General features: G+C 34.4%; 1 protein-coding gene across 5 annotated transcripts in view; it reads right to left on the bottom strand.

Annotated features, from left to right (window-relative positions):
- Nucleotides 1–21,781, bottom strand: part of ADGRB3 (adhesion G protein-coupled receptor B3) — a 739,102-nt gene that overhangs the window by 423,339 nt on the left and 293,982 nt on the right. For 3 of the 5 annotated variants that reach the window (XM_032340376.1, XM_032340373.1, XM_032340374.1), the window contains 2 exons: nucleotides 17,643–17,804; nucleotides 11,637–11,801 (listed from right to left, as the gene is read on the bottom strand). In XM_032340376.1, coding sequence (XP_032196267.1) covers nucleotides 11,637–11,801; nucleotides 17,643–17,804 — 327 coding nt within the window. Of the gene's footprint in view, nucleotides 1–11,636; nucleotides 11,821–17,642; nucleotides 17,805–21,781 lie in introns of all 5 variants that reach the window. The other 2 variants (XM_032340375.1, XM_032340377.1) reach the window with 2 other exon arrangements.

Here is a 21,781-nt window from a genome sequence, read left to right as displayed (position 1 = left end):
AGGAAAGCTTTCAGAGGATGCATCATAATGACTTAGAGTGACTATGCTAGCTTAATATGGTGAGATTTGGACAATTTACAAAGGAGACAGCATTCACAAAGGCATAATTCCATAGACCACAAAATGCAAGTACACAAAGGAATTGGGCAAAAATATTTACTCAATTTAGAAAGCATAAACTAGAATGTAAGTGTTATAAATGCACTCATATATGACTGTCTGCTTTTTCCTATATTATTCCATGGTTCTTAGTTTCCTTACAGTGAAAGACAATTCACTATAAATCCAAAGTTCCAACATAAGATAATACTGCTGTGAAAACCTATCCACCCATCCAAACAAACGAAAAAGCTTGGCAGAATATATGTAAGTGCTGTCAACCTAATTTCAGGCCTTGCAGGTAGCTATTAACAAAGAAGATTGTTTAATACTATCTAGCTGTACTTAATAAACCTTTTGTGAGATTAAAAATCACAAAATGCCAATTTAATCATCCCATTGATATAATTATAGCATTTTACTTTATAAAAGTACGTGATAGACTCTTACTGGCCATGTATTCCATTCACCAGACAAACAAGAAAAGACTAGCGAATCGATGGAATTTTATAAATTGTCTATTTCTTCTCTAGCTTGGCTTTGGAGATGAGTGCATTTTTCATTTCAGAACTTTGTCTCTCAAAGAAAATACTTATTGAGCTTGCATTATAAAACCTTACTATTCTAGGTATTATTAGAAGAGTGTAAAAAATGAGATTCATACATGCACCTTACCATCTATTGGCAAAAGAATGTACAGGTATTCAATTTTTGAAAACATTCAGAAAGCAGCACATAAACAAAGATGAATTAGGAGATTTCAACCTGATTCAATGTTAAGTGACTAGAATAAAGGAATATGTGATATCCTTGAGAATTCTGGTTTGAGGTAAACTTGTAGTTTTTAGAAATTTTTCTTTTTAATTTTTTAAAAAATTTTATTGATTTATTTGACACAGAGAGACACAGCAAGAGAGGGAATGCAAGCAGGGGGAGAGGGAGAGGGAGAAGCAGGCTTCCCTCGGAGCAGGGAGCCTGATGTGGGGCTCTATCCCAGGACCCTGAGATCGTGACCTGAGCCAAAGGCAGACACTTAACGACTGAGCCACCCAGGAGTCCCTCTTTTTAATTTTTGAAATAAATGTAACAGTTACAGACTCACTGGCAAAGAAGACAGGATAAGTCTTTCTGGCTAAGATGTAGAGTCAGGTATGAGTAAGTCAAATGTGGAAATCAGAGAGAAGATAATTTGGCAGGGTGCTGTATTATTGGTGAGGAATAAGAAAAGATCTTGCTGAAAAGAGATTAGGAAAAATGAGAATATTTGCAAAGTGTTTTGCTCAATAGGCTTTTCCTGAAAGAAGACTTTGCATCACCATTATATACATATATATATACATATATTTAAATTCATACCTTTGTAGCATTAGTTGTTCAGTCCTTTCTTCCAATATATACATTTTATGTTTTGATTAAAGTTCAAGATTGAGTTAACATTAGACATTTGAGAGACATTTTGAGGTCCCTTTTATGATCCTCATTACCATAAACATCAACAAAACATGTATATTAGGTACATAAGGTTTTGCTTATAAAGTTAGTTACAGAAAAGATATGGCAATGAAATTGAAGACATATCAAGTGGACATTTCTGGTGTTCTATTTTACATTCAGAACTAGAAGTTCCTTTTCTTAAACATTAACTGCACCATTATGAAAAACTCGGTTTGACAAAGTAATTTTGAAACTCAATATTCCTGCAGAATGATTAGTCAAAGAGACTGGGAATTTTTCTCAATGAAAGATTGAGAAGTTAGAAACAGAGAGATATTTCAATTTAATTTAAAGCATTAGACAACGGACATGTACACATGAATGTATGTCTTTTAGTGCCAAATGTGGGACATTGTTTTATTTCTCTTTTTTTCCAGTTTAATATCCTAGAATTAAAAAAAAAAAAATCAGTAATTGTGTTAGTTTTAGGGAAATCAGCCCAAAGGCCTTTCAGGAAATGGGAGTGTTATTTTACTGAATTGGGAAAAAGTGGAGGATTTTTGAGAAGTGGAAATTTAGAGTTCTGTCTTAGACATTTAAGCATTTCCAAGAACGACATACACATTATATGGCATAAGTGTTGAGATGTTTAAAAATAAAAACCATTCATCATGTGATCTATTTAATATATTTTTTATGACCATTTATCTAAGTACTGGAAGAAATGAAGGGCCTGGTTTTTTGTTTGTTTTTATCTGATGCTTATCTTAGTCCTTCAGCCCTTGTATTCAGATTTGCTTTCCACTTGGTTGAGCATGGAGACAACAGAGAAAATCAAGGCTTCTCCTTACCACCCACCCCCACCCCTGTGTACCACAGACTTCCAGCATTTGTCAGAGATACACCCCAGAATCACTGCAAACCCCCAAATCTGAAAATACTTCAAAGCTTTCTGTCTAAATCTGTGTTCCTATTGAAAGAGGACTAACATCTTGTCATTTGGTCAGAAAAGTGTTACCAATAATTTGGGGGAAATGGAAACACTCCAGACCTCTTCTTGGAGCCTTGTAATGCACTCCTAGGTAAAGATTTACAAAGAATCTACACCGTGATTTTACTAGAATCTGGGAAAACTGTGGTGATAAAGACCCACCGAGCTCTATTGTCAAGGAACATATACTCTGAGAGAGTGGTGGGGACAGCTGATAAACAAATAAATGAATGAGCAAGAGTTTCAGCCAGGAGTTTTATAAGGGCGACAAGATGAATGAGAGCAATGTGATAGGGTATGCTCAGCCACGCCTCTCAGGAAAAAAAACACACTAGAGCAGAGTCCTGAGTCACCAACAGAGCCAGACATGTGCAGATTGGTGAAAATCCCTACACAAGAGCCAAGTCCTGAGGTCAAGAAAGTTTTGTGTATTCCAGAAAAGGGAAAAGGCTGGGGCTTGTGGATCACCAAAAGGGGGGGAGTGACAGGAGATGGGCTCAGTAGCGTGCAGAAGCCATTCCATAGGGCCCTGTCGTCCGTGTGACCAAGTAAGATCAGAAGCCATGAGAGGATTTCAAAGTAGGGAAGCGATGAGACAGAATTTATACTTTAACGCTTAAGTTTGCAGTTGTGATTAGAATGCATTGTACAGGGGGCACGAATCAGTATTGTAAGATGTTAGGGGACTATATGGTATTCTAGACAGAAGTGATAGTGGCTTAGATTATGGTATCATCAGTCAAGATAGAAGTGTTTGAATTTGTGATATTTTCTAGAAGTAGAGCTGATAGGTTGATAGTGGGTTATAGAAAACCAGAGAATCAAGGTTGACTTGTAGATTTTTGGCTTATGAGAAGGGTAAATGGTGGACCTTTTTACTGAACAGGGTTGGACTAGGATTCAAACAGGCTAGGGGGTATATAGCCCTGAAATCAAAATGCCTATTTTGGACACATTGAATTTGTGATGGCATTGTAATCATGATGCAGGAGTCCTACATTAAATTAACTTTACTTGAAACTATGCCTCCCAGATATATTTGAAAGGTACTCATCCCTCCTCCCCCCCCCCCTTTTTGGAGCACTGTTTAGTAAATACTGCATTAAAGTACATAATTTCTTCTATAATATGCAGCTAGGTTAAGATTTAACACCTTCTTAGACTTTTTCAACTTCTCTTCATTTCCATCATAAACATTTGCGGTTGGATTTTTTAAATAGTCTCATTTTTTCAATTTAGAAACTGCAAATGCCTATTACTTTATGAGCCATCCTGCAAAGGTGACTAAGAACAGAGAATAATAAGGCTGTGCCTTGAAGCCAGGAGAATGCGGAGAGATCAGCCTGTCTTCCCATAGTGCAGTGTGCTTCCTTAAACCACAATGTCACCCTGGGGACAGTTAAAGTTGCGCTTCAGCAATGTGACACATTACTAGATTTTCTGGACCCAAAGTAATTAAAATTGCAAAGGTTAAATTGCTAGATTCCTGGGGTTTACTTTATCAGAACTTCCTCCTGCCATACATATAGAGTTACAATTGTGTTTACCTGTCTGCCATGTACAGAGGCCAAATTAAATTCTGATATATTTTAATGAAAATATCATGTTTCAGTCAATTTTCACATCTTTACTAATAACTGGTGACAATATAGAATAGGTTGGAGAACAACCACCGCAAGATAAAGCCATGAATATTTTGGATAATAAAGCTATCATTTTGGCAACTCTTTTGGGTTGATTATTGCTGATTGATGACGCTAACAATAGGGAGGAGCTTGGGGAGAAGTATTCTGTCCTGCAGTAGGAAGTTTTCTGATTTAGTGATGGCAAATTTGGAAAGCTCAATTTTTTTTTTTTTTTTTTTTTGAGTTGGGAGTTACTCAGGGAACTGGAAAGACCTCTTGATGGTATAACACTGAAAAATCAAAAGCCAACCTCTTGCTTTGAGCATATGCTGGAGAGCATAAACCTGGTTCCCATTCACCATTTTAAAATAAATCATAAAAGGGGAAAAATCAAAATGAAATATCATTTAAAAATTAGAATTAAAAATAGAAGCAAGTTATTAAGGTAAGGTTAAGAAGAATAAAAAAAAAACAGTTGGAAAGTTAAGACAAAGTTTGCGTGAAAAAAGTTAAATAATAAAAGAAAACAAGCCAAAATTAATAAAGATACAGTTTTTAAAAATTCACACTGAAAGATCACCAGAACAATGGTAAAAGTATGAAATGACACAAAGTGAATACAACTGCCACACAATAAGCCAGAAGGTTAAGAAGACAAATTGCAAATTAATTTAAGAACAGGTTAATGAGGTAACATTTGAGTTTCAAATTATAACATTCTCATGCAGAGACAAACAGAGACTTTTGAACCAAGGTCAGGCAAATGTTTAGCATCTTCCTGCTTACTGGCCTCACTGAAAGGGTTCCCTGCAGAGGGATTGTGGGCACATCACCCTCTCAGACTTACTGAGGAATCAAACTTTAGGTCCACAGGAGACTGAAGCCTTTTGCTCTAAGTAACAGAGATATTTGGGTCCAGCTATATTCCCGAGGACCTATCCTTGGGTGATGTTCCTTCTTCTTAGGTTTTGTAAGAGACTATGAATATACCTGAAGAATACAACCTGACAGGATCTCTCTATTGAGGTTCTGGATTCACAGGGATTCATTTCTCAAATGCAGGACTACCGGCGAGACACAGCCCAGCCCCACAGACTGGTATGAGCCCTTATATGTGTACTTGTCCCCAGTTCAAACGAGGCAGAAGTAATCTGTATGGGCCAAGGTCAGGGCACCCCAAATGTGCCACTTTGATATGTCGATTATTTATTTATTTATCTATTTATTTATTTATGATTTTATTTATTTATTTATTTGACAGAGAGAGACACAGCGAGAGCAGGAACACAAGCAGGGGAAGTGGGAAGGGAAAGCAGGCTTCCTGCCAGGCAGGGAGTCTGATGTGGGGCTCCTTCTCAGGACCTTGGGATCATGACCTGAGTGGAAGGCAGAGGCTTAACCATATGAGCCACCCAGGCACCCCATGTGGATTATTTTAAATAAAAGTTACTTAAGAAACAAACAAGGCAAGAAGAATATTATGTCCCTGTCCCTTGTGTCCAGGAAGCAAGAAGCAGATCTCCCGGGAGAAAGGTACCCTCCCAGTATTAGGTGGTAAAGAGACATCCTTATCACCAGAGATAGGAAATTTAGAGCCTGGAAGGTTCTATAAAATAACTCTCGTTACTGGCCCAAATTCTGTTCAGAATTTCTTACTAATTGAAGCTCCCCAAATTAAGTTTTTTTTTTGTTCTGTCACTTCCTCACAGATTTATTGTTTTTGTCTAAAAAGTACAAAAACTGCCTGTCTTGGTCATTTCTTTAGGTCTCAATTTCATTACTGGGCCTCTGCATCCATGTAATAAAACTTTGAGCTTTTGATTCTTAAACGAGCTGGAAGTCTTTGAAGGGTAGAAGGGAAAATGAAGTCCTCCTCTACAAATGTCTTTGAGTCTATGATGAAGGCTGTCTGTAAGAAACAGAGCTCAAAAACTATCATCATATCCTGAATTTATTTTACCTATTTCTTCCAAATCCTTTACTTTTATTTTTTTTAAAGATGTTATTTATTTATTTGTCAGAGAGAGAGAGAGCGCGAGCGCGCATGAGCAGGGTAAGTGGTAGGCAGAGAGAGAAGCAGGCTCCTTGCTGAGCAGGGACTCTATTCCAGGATCAGGAGATCATGGTGACCTGAGCGGAAGGAAGGTGCTTATCAGCTGACCCCCCGAGGTGTCTCAGCCAAATCCTTTACTTTTTAAAGTAATACTGTCATAAAAACCTGATAAGCATCCTCCACTTTATGTTGTTTTTTTACTTTTCAGGATTCCTTCACCTTATTTTAATCACGTAACACTCCCCTGAGATAGTAGGGAAATGGATGCTGGCTCTGTTTTACAAATGAGAAAACTGAGGCACAGAGAAGATGAATATGTGGCTTAAGTAAATATTGATAATTAAAGATTAGGACTGAACATTAATCTGTGTCTTCCGAATTCCAGACTGCTGTGTTTGCCACTGGATCATTAAATTAAACTCATTTATATTTGTTTCAGCTTATAAATGAAAACTAATTTGTCAATAATTCTTTCATTTCTTTTAGTCTTCAGTCTGTCACTCAATTACTACTTACCCCTATATGCTACATTATTTATACTTTACTACACAGATTATATAAGAATAAGAACTGACAAAGCTGAAAAAAAGAGGACTGAACTTGAATCATTGGTTCCTTCCATCTTTCAGCTAGCAGAAAAAAAAAAACCAACTTTATATACTTTATATATATAATATATATGTAATATATATTTTATATATATATATATTACTCTGAAGTAACATACTACAAAGAAAATCACTATAAACCTTGAGGCTTTGAAGTAAGAATTTAACATTTTATTTCCCTAAAGAACTTAATTTTGGAAAATGCAGTATCCGTTTTATTTTGGGGATATGCAACTATATAATTTTAAGAAAGGGCCTACCTAGAAAATGTAAACAGTCCATTATGTCTAACACTTTTCTTTCTCCATGTGAATATTAAAAACAAATCAAAAACATTAAAAACAGAAGCAGGTGTGGTGAAAAAATAATACTGGTTTTTCTGAAAATAAATAAATTTAAAAAAAACAAAAACAAAAACAAAACAGAAGCAGGGAAAATGATTAAATCACCCCAGACGGGGAATCACCATCAAGGTGACATCCAGGAAATGGTCTGACACAACTAAATTCGGCGCTGTTAGCTTGGTACCCACAGCAAGTATATGTTATCTCCTGTTGGGTCTAAAACCATCACAGAGAACATTAACAACAGACAAGGTCACTTTGAGACTGTGATAAAGTGAGATAAAATGAAACACGGTCACAGGACAACCCACAAAGTTCCAAACATTCTCTTCTCTCATCTAGTAAGAGTGACTGTCACTTGTTCACCAATTACAGCAAGTTTCCCTCCTCCTGGATAATTCATTAAAATACCAATCATAGATCCCCACCCCCACATCCAGACATTTAAATCCAGAGCAAAGCCCCACTTCCTAAAACTCTCCTTGAAGTCACCCCAAAGAAGTCTAAACCCTTAATAAGTCTTTCTAACACCCTCTTACCAAGATGCCCCAGAGTTTCTTATATTAATTTTCCCTCAATGCCAAGAGTAAGGAATATAGCTTGTTCAACTATACGTGTCATTCCAATGGACTTTGACTTTAGGCTGCTGACATAATAATAATAATAATAATAATAATAATAATAATACTGATACTTATACACTGTTTGCAGTTTACCAGGTTATCTCCCTTAGAGCATCGCACATGGTCCTCCTACCATCCTGTGAAGTGGGTATGCTATTGTCCCCATTTATAGAGGGGGAATACAAGTATTAAATGGTGATACCTAAATTTAAATAAGTGTTCTCTTGTTTAAGGCCAGCTTCCACTATACCACATCAATCTATTATTAAATATACCCAGAAAATGTCCTGTAATTTTTTTGGGCAGAGGAGAACTAAAAATTTATACATGTCCATCAAGAAAATCCATTCAACAGTGATGTATTGGATACTGTTAGTACAAAGTTGCACAGAGAGATAAAAAGGCAATGAAAGAGAATTTCTTTAATATACTAATTAATACCATGATGAATTTGATGTTTGATTAGGGATTGCAATGAAAATTCAGAGAAAAGAGAAAACATGGACTGCTACAAATTCTAAGTTTTACGCAATAAGAAAAACAGACCACGAGGACCACTGGACATACACATACATACACATACCCTTCCAGAATATCACATTTAATTATTGGTATAGATAAGAAAGGAGGAAAATGGGTAACATGTTTATAGTTAGTGAATGAATCGTAGTGGATCTCTCTCGTTTCTCTGTATCTCTTGCCAATCTCCCTCCATCAACAGTGGTCCCTGTTCTTAGATATGATACACATTAGGGACTGATAACTCATACTAGGAAATACCACATTTCCTAGGAAATACCCTTTCTTTTCGTTCCTCTCTCCTTATATGGATCCCAGGCAGTTTTCCCTTACCTCAAAAGAAGTGGGAGAAAGTTGGACATCAGCTAAGGAAAGCACCTGACGAAAGTAGGATGCCATCTACTTTGTTAATGTCAAAATTTGCATAAATAAAATATATTTCATTATTTTTCTAATCAGCTCTATGTAGCATCCACTTCATTAGGGTGGTTATATGTATTTCTTAAAAGTATGATGCTAGATGCTGCTTTGCTGTTCCAACGTGATTCCACCCTGAAATATCACTGCCCATCACCACAAGGCACATGGTCAGAGCTTGTAAAGTTGGTGAGTTGAGACCCTATTTGTTGTTTCTATTGTTTCTTCTGTTCTCCCCTGGTCTCCACTTGACAACTGGCCTAGCCAAGGGGAACCAAGTGTATAGGTCTTGGCATGTTTTCTTCATTACCGACAAACTGCCTATCATAGCTTTACACCTTAAAAAGATGTCTCTGGGATCTCAGGTTGGATGGCTACAAGACATGTAGGCTAAAATCACTGAATTCTCAAATTATCCCCACTCACTGAAGTGGAGTATTCATACATGTTTATCAGAACTGCATTCAACTTTTCACATGTTTATGTCTGAATCCTCCGAAGAGATTACAAATTTCTTGAGTTCCGGACCTATATATTCTTCTCAGTAGTGTCTTACAACTTGTGGACACATGATGATGCTTTTATATATGGTGAAGGCACATGAATCTAGCTATAAGACAGTTATTTTTAAAGAGAATTCTAAATGTTTGCACCAAATGAATCTTACATATTTCAAAAGCATAATGTCAAAATGTTTGGTAAAGTATAAAACCTTTTTTTTTTTTTTAAATCATAGCCATTAGAATTCCCTTTGGGATAGTAAGGAAATTGGGATACAACATGGTAAGAGTTTTATATCTTTTATGATACACCTAAATTCAAGAATGGAAATAATAGTAAAAAAAAAAGGTAAATTTATTAAGTACCTGATATATATCCAAGAATGAATGCCTATGAGAGAATATGAGCTAGGCCAGTTTTACAAATAATAAAATCATAAAATTCCAAAATTAAAGAAAGACCTACACAAAAGAAAGATCTAATTTTAATGGTCTGAGTGATTCCAACGACAGAGTAATACTTTAAAACACAACTAGCTTGAAAACATGTGGCTACTACTTCAGTGATAAAACAGTTATATTAACTTAGAAAAATGAGTTTTCTTATCTGAATTCTAACAACTCAGCATCCTGATCTCTTGACCCCCAAGCATTTTACTTCTAGAAAGTTCATGGAAAATAGACTACGTGAAACATAGTTGATAATGTTTTAACTGATCAGTGCCATTTTTATCTTTATACCAATGGGAATTTGCCAAGGTAAAAGAAATAATAAAAACTAATATATTAAAAAAGGTTCTATAGGTAGCTATTATTTTTCATTTCCCCACATTTTCTATTTTTTCACATTCCATGGACAAATAAAAATGAATTATATTTGACTTTGTAAATGTTACAGCTCAACATTTAAAAAAACTCTAACATTTGTATAAGCTTGCCCAAATCTTTGGAGAAAGGGCAGGGCATTTATATATATATATATATATGTGTGTGTGTGTGTGTGTGTGTGTGTGCGTGCGCGCGTGTGTTTACGTGCTTGTCTGTATACTTATAGAGAGACAGAAATAACAGAACATAACTGACTTCATAAACAGATTTTCTGGGAGTGATTTGCAAATAAGGGATCATAATTTTGACTCCCAAATATTCACAATTACACGAATATTGAATTGTACAAGTTATATTCATAATTCATAGAATTCATAAAATTGTAGGAGTAAATATAACTACCACATATTTAAATGTATATTTCTGATATAGGAACCTAAGTAGTCTTTCTCCAAAGTAAAAGGGAACAAGCTCATGAGATGACTGTTGGTTATCTACATTTTGGAGGACTTTCAATCTCAAGATGTTTTAGATACTTAAAATTTCCAGAGAAACTAAATCACTGCTTCATGTCATAGGATATTACTTTGGGGAATTGAGAGTACAAATGGGACTGACTATAAGCTGGATAATATGTTTGGAGAATAATACCACCATCTCAGCTAGGTTGCTTGCATGCGGAATTGGATAATGAAAAAGTCTCCCAAGGAGTAGATCAATGGTTATTTACATTGGTCTTTGCCATTCTAGCCTTTGCCATTTCCCACACATGTCTACCTCTTCCTCTAAAATATGCCTTGGTTAGTTCCCAGGAGATTGTCATTTCTATGCGTTTTTCCTCTCATAAGTTGGAAGCCTCTTGAATTAAAGATCAGTCTTTTTAAGTTTTTAGGTATATATTTTATGTTCAAATGTTTCAACAACCTAAACAACATTATAAAGACTTCTCTCTGTAATAATGGGTGAAGTTATCAAGTTCAGGTAAAACAGCATTGAAACATTTAAAAGGAAACTAAAATTTAGGATTCCAAATATACTCTATGAACAGACTATGTAGTCTTCATAATACATAAAGTTAAATGTCATTTCTGAGCTAACCATCTTATGAGCTAACAGTGAATCTATAAGGTCTGTTTTCCTAACAAATATCTGTCATTTCCATACATGATCTGCGGTGAAGCCCCACTCCTTAATGGAATGTGTGTGAGACAATGACTCACAATGAGAAGGACTGCCTCTAAATCAGTCTCTCTAGTTATAGTGTCAAGGCGATAGTCAGTCTTATGTCTTTGGGGCCCCTTATAATTTTTCTAGGAGGGAAAACTGAGTATGGACAAAATCTTAGTGGAAAGACTTAATATAAATTATAGAAACTGAAGAAAGGTGAGCTTTGATACTCAGTCTAGGAAATATTGTAAACCACTGCATATGATAAGATCAAGTACGTGCCCAGTTTTAAGCAAGAAATAGTAAGCAAAGGACACATATTCCATTGTGACTGAATAAAGGTTGTGTTCATGATATTTCCTACGTATACCAGGGGCCACATACAAAGGACACAAATACAAAGTTCGCCAAATGCAGAATATACTCACCTGGGCACAGAGCAATATTACAAGGCTTATGATGTGTCTCAGGTCCTTCACACGGCCTTCCTCCATACTGAGGAGGTGTGCACGACCTTGTTCTTGTTCTTTGGCCTCGACCACATGTAAATGAACATAAACTCCATGGTGACCACTCCTCCCAAACTCCATGTACTGTAATAAAGCAAAGAAGCTTCAACAACAAAAGCAGAGAGGTAAAGTCAAATATTTTTTTTCTTAACTATAATGAAAAATATCATCAAATAGACAGTATGAAGATATTTAAAAAGCTCAGTTAACACTCCTATTTGCCAGAAGAATACAAAGTTTAATTTGAAAATTCATTAACATAATGCAATATGACGTGCACTTTTTCTGTATTTGAACAGTTATTTGTCATAAACTTTAAATGTGTTCTTTTTTTAATGGAAACACAGCTCTCTCCCTCATAGTAAAATTGCATGAGTTATTTTTTAAATACAAGTAATATAAACTTATAAGGTAGTATAGAAAACTAAATTTCTTATAACAGATATGATCTTCTGGAGTTAAGTTTGTATTTAAATATATAAGGGTCAACCTAATTCTTAACATTTCAGGACTAACGACTTTGATGCTATCAAAAAATTAAAAAAAAATCTGAAAGTTAGTGGAATGTATTTTACATAATGTATAAGCTTCACATTTTAGAAAATAAATGTATTTCTGCCCTTTTAAAAATGTGGGTGTTTAAAGTCATTGTCTTTGAGTAAACTCTATCTACTCTGTCTTTTCAAAAACTCTTATCTACTCGCGTAAGATTCTCCTCTTTGTCCTCTTTTAAAATGCGTGGCAATAATAAACAAAAGTTTCTAGAGAAAGTAAATGATCTAATTAGGATTACTCCTAACATAAGTATACATACACCAATACTTCAATTATGCCGTTAGGATGGATTCAAACTAATCAGAAATAACAACAAAATTTGTGCTCTCTCCCTAAGAGCCAGTATGCATACATATTGATATGTTTTGCATAAAGTCCACTAGAGTTCAGAGTTTAGACTCCTTCTTTGTCACAGTCAATTCACCAAGCTCATCCCAACTTTTAATATTTGGGATAGTAAGGAATAACACTCTGTGGATAATACACATAAAAAGAAGCTGGGAAAAATGTGCTCTTTGGCTCAAAAGCTCCTGTCTTAATGTTGAACCTCTGGTCTTCGTATGCTCTTAGAAGTTCATGAGCAGAAGTCTGATGGGACACCCACTAGAATGAGAAGGGAGAGTAGAAATATAGAATAAATGATGAAAAAGATTTCACTTTCTCCTCAACTTTGGTAGGGGTAAGCAGATTCCATACAAAGTGTCAGAGGAGTTATGCGTAAATATAGTCTACCTAGACTGTTTTACGTATATGTGTGAACCAAGTTGTTACTTTAAAAACACATATATTATACCTTAATTATGAGGCACCCCATTCTATTCTATTTATGCTATTGAGTTGCCCCAGCTGGTTGTGAAATACACTGAAATATTAAAAATTTAGCCTCGTTTGTGTAATGCTCAGTGAAAAATTCTTCAAGTTTCTGAGAAAGTTGCTAGAAAATATATTTTTAAAATATTACATAGAAAAAAAGTCAGAGAGTGAAAGAAATTAATATGTTCACATTTTTCTAAGGTTGAAAAACCGAAACCACTTGGTGTCTACTGGCATAAGATTAAATAATTAATCTATATTCAACTCTAAGGAAAAAAAAATGCATATACTTTTATTTACATATATGTGTATATGATCAATGATAGCAAAATATTTTAAAAATATTATATACGAATGCATTTTGTCATATAAAACATATATCTTTAATCAATTTTTGCAAATTACCAAGATTTCTCCATTTAAAAACAAACTTTTCTTCCCCTAGAGTCTATACATCATATTGCTGGTTCTGTTAATTTTCTCCTCAATCAAATCATACTGTTCTGTGTTCGTTGAACAAAGCCTAAAAGAAAAAAAGCTGCTAAATTGGCAGATTTTTCTCTATTAATCTCAAAGAAATGTTGATTAATCTTAGTGGTTTAGTTAAATCATGAAGCTGGAGTCCTCTGAAAAGTACGTTACTCCCTACTTTTTAACACTCTATTGTTCTATGGTGAAATTTCAGAAATTTCATGACTCTTCCACATCTTTATAAAAAATTTTTTTAAATACTTAAAAAATTATTAATAATAATTTATTGTAGATATTATTGAATTAGTTGGAAATTATAACACATATCTTATAATTTTATAGATGCTATTCATAAGATTTATTTTAAAGAATAAAGATATTTTTATTTTAGCAACAAATTATTATATAAATTCTTTTACTTTTCAGTAAATTATGAAAATCTTTAAAGAATCTAGTTCATTTGGAAAATGTGCTTAATAAAACCAAGAAACTTTAATCAAATAAATCCATCTTTATAGTTTTCTTCTTTGCTTAGACACTAGCTATATTATCACATCCTTACTCTGTGCAATCTAAAGATGAAATGAGGAATATACAATATACAAATTATATTACTAGATTTTGAAATAAGCATACAAATTACCTTATAATTTACATTGGGATGTATAAAACAACTCCTTTAAGTGGAAAGTTTTTTTTTTCTTAATAAATATATAGATATGGATACTGTGACATGTACCCCCCCCCCAAAAAATATATCAAACCATTCCTTAGCCCAAATAAACTTCTAAGGGATTAGGACACATATAGAGTAGACCAGTGGTTCTCAACCAGAGGCAATTTTGCCCTCCAGGGGACATTTAGCAATGTCCAGAGTAATTTTTGATTGTCACAGCTCAGGGGAAGGAGGGACGCTACTAGCATCCAAGAATGCTCAGGCCAGCCTCCCACAACAAAGATTTATCCATGTCAAAATGTCAATAGAACCGAGGTTGAGAAACCCTGGAAGAGATCATAAAACTGTAAGTCAGAAACCAGGACAGTTAATACATAATTTAATGTAGATCTTTACTTTCTCAATTTACTTGTTATTTAACTCTATCATCTTCTGCTCTGAGTAATAGAAAGTTTTGAAGAGGCTATAATGTCCAAGCAACAATCTGCAAAAAGCTGGATGTCCTAGGATCCATGTTAGAAGTAACACATTATTATGCAATTTAATTAAGAAAACCCTTCTTTTGAAATTAGAATAATATAAGTGAAAAGCAGCTAATTTATAACACTATAGATTAGGCTTTAGTAGGTCAAATAAATACAAGCTCAAATTCTATCATTCCATATATTTTATGGAAAGTGGCTTTGACATTCATTTTGTCCTTGTGTCATTTCCATTAATTAAATGCCATACACACTTGTTGTCATAGTGTGACAACTAGGCTATTGATTTCTGAGCTGATTTTCTACTTGGGAATTTAAAGTATTATTTTAGAAAGATATTTACACTGTTTAGGTACTATTTAAGTTTTTAAAATTACTTTCAGTTACAGTTTTCATGACATACTCTATTTTTTAAAAGTACATATTTACCGGCAGGGCAAGTACCTAAACAAAATACTGAATACAAAATATTTCATAATGAGTACAATAACCATCTAAAAGATACCCTACTTTTTATAGTGAAATACTTATTCTATATTTTTAAAATAGCAAAGTTGCCAAATTAGCGTTCAATTTTAGAAAATTAAAAAGAAATCAATAAAACTCTCCATTTTCTTCAACATCTGAACTATAACAATGATTAAAAGACACATTTTTCTTATGGTATTATGTAACTAAATTTAGAAACTCAAACCTATAGTACATGAAGGTGAAGAGCAACTAATGATTAGTATGTATTTCTTCAGTAGCTATAATGGTAGGAGGTTTAAGAAATTGAGGAAAGTTTTACAATCAGAATATTATTCAGTTTTCTAAACGTCAGACACAGAGTGAAAGAGAGAGCACTCTGGTCCCACTACAGATGCTCTCCTTGCCCAGTGAAGGGATTAATCAGCAGTCCCTGGCAGAAAGATGGAAGTTTCCATATGTCAGCCCTACGACTGTGGATAACGAGTGGCTGGAAAGTAAGCACTGAATAGAGAATTGCAGAGAAAACTTTAGCACCCTCTCAGACTTCCAGTTGGGAATCCATTTACCATTAGACTCTACCCTTGTATGTTGAAGGGAACTTGATTTTTCAGAGGGATACTGAGAAGATAAATGTATATATCAGGCATAGCTTAATTCTCTATTGACACTTTTCTCATTGCCCAGAACAGGAACTTTGATACTGTAACTAGGGGCCAGCTTTAAATATGAGACAATGTACTATACCCGCACCTAGCTGAAAATCCACAAGCGTTTACTCATGAGGTCATTTTAGGTACAAAACTGAGAAATTTGATAATTTTGAAAACCTTCAGCTCATTTTTTTTCTTGCCTAACAGACCTAGAGTCTGTTTGTTCTCCCACCACTGGTTTTGTCATCTTTTTTTATTATCCTCCCCTTCCATTACCTCTGTAAGCACTTATTCCCCGATTTTTTTTTTTTTTTTTTCCCACTTGATGCTCCTTCTCACCTAGTTTAATTCCCACTGACTATCATGGATTTTTCTTGTGTTCACTGGAAATTTTGCTGCTTCATGCTAATTCTGTCTTCTCTTCCCCATAGTTTTCTGCCCTGTTTAGCTTTTAATTCTACCTGAATCTGCTGCTCTGCATCTCCCAATGCCATTATAAAGGTTTTCCCATCTCATGCATCAGCTCTCCTCATTCTGCCCACCATTTCCTTTCCCTTTTGTTTCTTCCAGATTGTCTTTTCTTTTATTGTGACAAAAAAGTACATAACAGAAAACTTATCATCTAAACTATTTTAGGTATACACTTCAGTAGTGTTAAATACATTCCCATTGTTGTAAAACAGGTCTCCAGAACTTACTCATTTTGCAAATCAAAACCCTGTACCCATTTAACAACTCCTCCAGACTGTCTTTTAATGGGTTGCCCTTGCTCGTTCTTCTGCGAAATTGGGACTATCCCTGCCCTTCCCCCACGCCACCCACTCTCAAATCTTACTTTGAGCAACTGCAAAATCAGCCATCTCTGGAAATGGAAGTCATCAGAAAACTTTTACCCACAGTGTAGCAGATGAAAACCTGCTGCAGTGTCTATCCTTCTCTTGTTGCCCAACCCGTTTTGGAGGCCTCTAGTGGATGCAAGTTCAGTGTCAATTGCAATGGTCAATATGTTTTGACCATGGCCCATTCACCAAATACTTAAACAAAAATATAAACCAGGAGATTCACAATATCATGTGCTTTGGACTTCGTGAAAGAAAGCCCAAATTCCTTTTTGTACTCATTTTTACATGAAAGTCAGTAATTCAAGGGGAGATGCCTATAACATGCATGTGGGCCTCAAATGAGAACAAAATGTTAATGTCATCTGGAAAAGCTCACCCCACCTGGGCAAGCTACAGGGCTATGCTCTTTTTAACACTGAAGATTTTTTTCCCCCATTAATGACTTCAAAGTTTACAATGCAGTGGGTAGCTTGGATAAGGACAGTCACCTGAATAAAATAAATTAACAGAACGTCCTTTGGTCAGGGGAACTATTTTCTCTGATAGAACCAAATAAGTAATAGAAAAACAGCTAACTGCTTTAAAGACTGTATCAGCTACTGCCTTAAACAATGGATACAGATCACATTTCCAGTATGCCTGCAGGTTACATTTCCTCAAATATTCAATTGGACATTTTTGCCACCTGAAACAAGGAAAGCTCTTAGAATCTTATTAGATGCAGATACAGAAATTTCAAGCATATAGTTGCCATGGGTAGGAGAGTCACTTACATAATTTCCTGACTGCTCTGAAAGCAGAAATCATCACATGTATGATAAAATTTCACCGCTGAATACGAGTTAAACTTATGCACTTTAATTAAAATATCTATACCCGGTTTATATGAACATAACAAATCTTTCCAAATGCGTAGCATGACACAATTCAATAACATCCACAGTTGTAGTTGCTGCTAACACTACCTGGACAGAGGGCAGTGTTATTGCAAACCCTTGATTCTCTTAATGGGCCGCTGCAGTGTGTCCCGTAAGGTGATACACAAGTTCTGGTTCGCACCTGCGACCCTTGACCACAAGTAACTGAGCATGTGCTCCACTGGGACCACTCTTCCACACCAGATTCACCTGTGTGCAAGACAACAAATAAACATGAAATACCGCTTTGAATATTCATCTACTAAACATCATACCAAACTGACATTATGACATGCATGAATAGTTTAAATGTAAAAATATGACATCACATCAAAAGGTACAAGAACACATTTCAGAGAAAAATATATATAAAGGGAGATACATATGACACTGATGCAAGGTCCAAGTTTGTTATAACCTTGTTAGCAAAACTGCTTTTCACAAAACCACTGTGCTACACACACTAGGGGACCAGTCAGCATTTTTCAACAAGGATTGCTGAAGGGATCGTCTTCAAGCCAATCTAAGGCTTTGTCCTTTGGGTGGGAAAGGAAGCAAAATGTATTGCTAAATGTACTCTGGCTTCCCTAATCCTTCACTGCAAGCAGCCTCCTTTCTAATGCTGGATGAGGTGGGAGTTTGGGCATATCTAATTTTTATTATGTTAAACACAGACATTTATAATTTATTTCTAGTGCAATTCTTACTTTTTCATCCTATGACAGCTATTTATTTTGTGATCATTTGTTTAGAAACCTGCTGCTCACAATTTTCCTGATGATGTAGAGGAGTGAGTTTTACTCAAAAGGAAGGAAAATTTCTCTATGGTTTCTATTAATGTAATCAAAATAGGGCCCTAGAAAGCCAATTGAATTTCTGAATTCATTAATTTTCTTGGAGTAAGCATCACACTAAAATTACATCTAGTTTCTATTATTAGCCAAGTCATGTCCAAAAAAGACTTAAAGTCAAGAATTCCTAAGACCATCGCAATAGATTTCTGATTCTGTTGACATCAGGTTCGGGATAGATTTTTAACACTGATTTGAAAACTTGCAGTTGTTTTTTCCCAAATACAAAATTGGGGCATTTACCTGCTGGCAGGGAAGGACTTAACGTTAGTTATTTCGTTGTGGGAAAGGTATGCAGGTGAAGTGTTTCTGAATACTTTGTATCACTGACTATAAAACCAAGGAACAGTTTATATTTTATAAGTTCTGCTTAGAATTTGCCTTCGAGTTATCATTCAAAAAATAGAATATGATAATTTATTTGTCCATGTCTTTTTTTCTTTGGAAAGGTTAGTGAATGACATAGAAATTATTTGCAGTGCTGCTCAGGACAGCTCGTCCATAGACTGGTACTCTAGGACAGAAGGAGGCTGGACCAGAATGTAAACTCAACTTGCTGATTTCTTCACTGAGAATTTTTTTCCAAACAGACAAACAAAAAAGTTAGCTGAAATAAAACATGTGCTTGATTAAGTAGTTGAATTTACATTCCGGTATAAGCCTCTTATCTCCTCAGGGTTCCGGGAAAACGAGTTCACCGATAAGCATAGGTTCACCAACTATAATTTGGGTAGCACCATTATAAAGATTCGCTCTTATATTGGTCGGTGTTATGCACCTAGAGGCATAGATAATAAGGCATTTATGATTAAATACATATCATAAGGGCACAGACAGTGGTAACTGGGATGATGAATTACATCAAGTAGGACTTTTTTTAATGTAGGATCAGTGTTTGTCCTGAAAGTCCTCTATAGATGACCCTGATTATTTTAGTCTTTTTTGTCTTCACCAATTTATACTTAACTACTTCATAATAATGGATGACCATTTGAATATTTAAAGGCAGGCCTCATAATTTGTTCTTTTACATAAAAGAATACTCTAAAAATTAAAAATCATTATTCTGGAACCCAATAATATGGCAATGGTTAAAAAATATCCACACATATATGTATATATGAACATAAATATTTAGGGATAAAGAATTTAAGAGTAAAGTTAAGAAAAATATAATGCAAATCTTTTTCTTTTGATATTTCAACCTGTGTTGTGATGAGAGTAAGTGAGGTAGAAATATTATTTGTATGTTATTAATTAAGAGCTAGAAAACCTTGAACAATGTGAACTCTATAAGTAAAATGATAAAGGTTATGCATAAAATTGTTGTATTTTTCCACAAAAGCAATCTTTCTCTTACCCTGCCTTGTTATGATGGCATTAAAATGTTTTTATTAAATTGATCAATGAATCAGGATCAAGATCCATTTTTAAATGTATTTCTGTACAAATATTTGAAAATCTGGGTTGCTTCTGCGCATATATTATAAATTAGCCTTCTTCAGTCGTTCAAATTGATGGTTCATTTTCTTGATCAAAAACAAAATAAATAAATGAATAAAATACATATTGGCTTTCACATTGTGAATCAAAATTTGTCATTCAAATACCAGCCTACCTACCAAAATGACCTCATTAGATTTCAAATGGTATAGTTTCAAGTGTGACATTTCCACTAACTAGTTGTGATTTCCACGCTGACACTTCTTCATTCCAAAAAGTGTGAAGACTATTCTGGTCCAGCTGTTTGGGTAACTATGAGAAATACCTCATATACTTTATAAGAAAGATACGTATATTTTAAAAAACTCACTGACATTAAAATAGCTAAATATAATACAAAGTGTACTGTTTTTAATATGTATGTCTTTGGTGATAGCACAAACTACTCTGGTTCCTTAGCTTGTAACAGAGAAGGCACATGAAACACGGTATGGAACACTGAAGTATCTAAGGCACTATTAAGGCTCTTTATCCTGACAAGAAACAGGAAAGAGGACTGGAAAAGCACTGTAAATGAAGTCAGAGGACCTGTGTTGGATGGGAAGCTACTGAATATTAGTTCTGTGACCTTGAGGAAGTCACTTTATTTCTCTGATCCTCTCAACAAATTGGGTAATACATCTACCTCAAAATGCACATGTGAGGATTAAATGAGACAATATATGACTGCATTTTAAATTACAAAAAATTGATATAAATTTATGCTAGTATGTTAAAATCATTAAGTTAGAAACATATTTTTAATTTTATATTTCTGTTTTAGATAACATGCTATCCTTTACTAATATAGGCTATTTTCCCCACTGGAATACAGGAGCACTTTCCTAAACATGTTTATAAAATCATTTGATGACTATGATGTTAAAAAGCACAAGTGCAATTAAATTATCTTAACCCATCTTTTGTTATTTAATTTGGATGTCTATATCAAATAACTGCATTTTATCACTTCATTTCATTTTTTACCATAAATATAAACTGTGTTCTAGGCTATTGGAGATAGCCTATTCAGTTATATTTAAACTAGCTTACCTCAATTATTGGACTAACCAAAATGATTAAGTTATTTTGGTAAAGTAACATTATTTTACCAAATGTTACTCTTTTAAAAACAATTTCCACACATGTTATTTTTTATAGAAATCTTGCTTTTTAGACACAGGATTTACTAATCATATTGGTTGAAGAGGCCAGGTTATTCATTTTGAGAAGTAATTCTTAATTATAAAAGTTTATAGATTTTGCATCATTTTCCCTCATGACTAATATAAAATATATATTCTAATGTCTTCCTCATTCAATTTTACCTCGATTGCATTTTTCTTCATTCTCACATTAATGTTAACAAATATTATCATTGCTTATTTGTAACACCAGTTTCCTGGTTTGAAAGACCAACAGGAAAATTTTATAAGTAAACCTTGACTTTTATAAGATTTTATTACTTACTGCACTTATTCAGACTAACTACCTTAACACCTAAAGAAAGTATAATTTCAGAAAGTATTGAAGGGAAAAAAACAGCCTCTCTCTGTTTAGTTGCTTAGTGTCACATTACATATTTTAAAAATTATTTAAAATCATTCAGTTTCCCAGTCTTCTATCAGTATTGTAGTAATTTAAATTTAAAATAATATTATATGTGTTTTTATATTTACCTAAACTATTTTGCTTTAAAATAAAATAATAAGTATTTATTATGAATCAATCCAAGACTAGATTTTTCAGAACTTTAATTTTTCATTGCCTTTTCTAAGGTATTGTTAACAATATAAGGAAAAGGTTTTAATGCTCCTCATGGATCTATTTAATAAATGTTTCATCTACTCTACC

The sequence above is a fragment of the Mustela erminea genome, chromosome 4, assembly GCF_009829155.1.
Source record: "Mustela erminea isolate mMusErm1 chromosome 4, mMusErm1.Pri, whole genome shotgun sequence".
NCBI classification, from domain to species: Eukaryota; Metazoa; Chordata; class Mammalia; order Carnivora; family Mustelidae; genus Mustela; species Mustela erminea.
The sequence above is the reverse complement of the archived record's forward strand: the minus strand, read 5'-3'. Positions and strand labels throughout refer to the sequence as shown.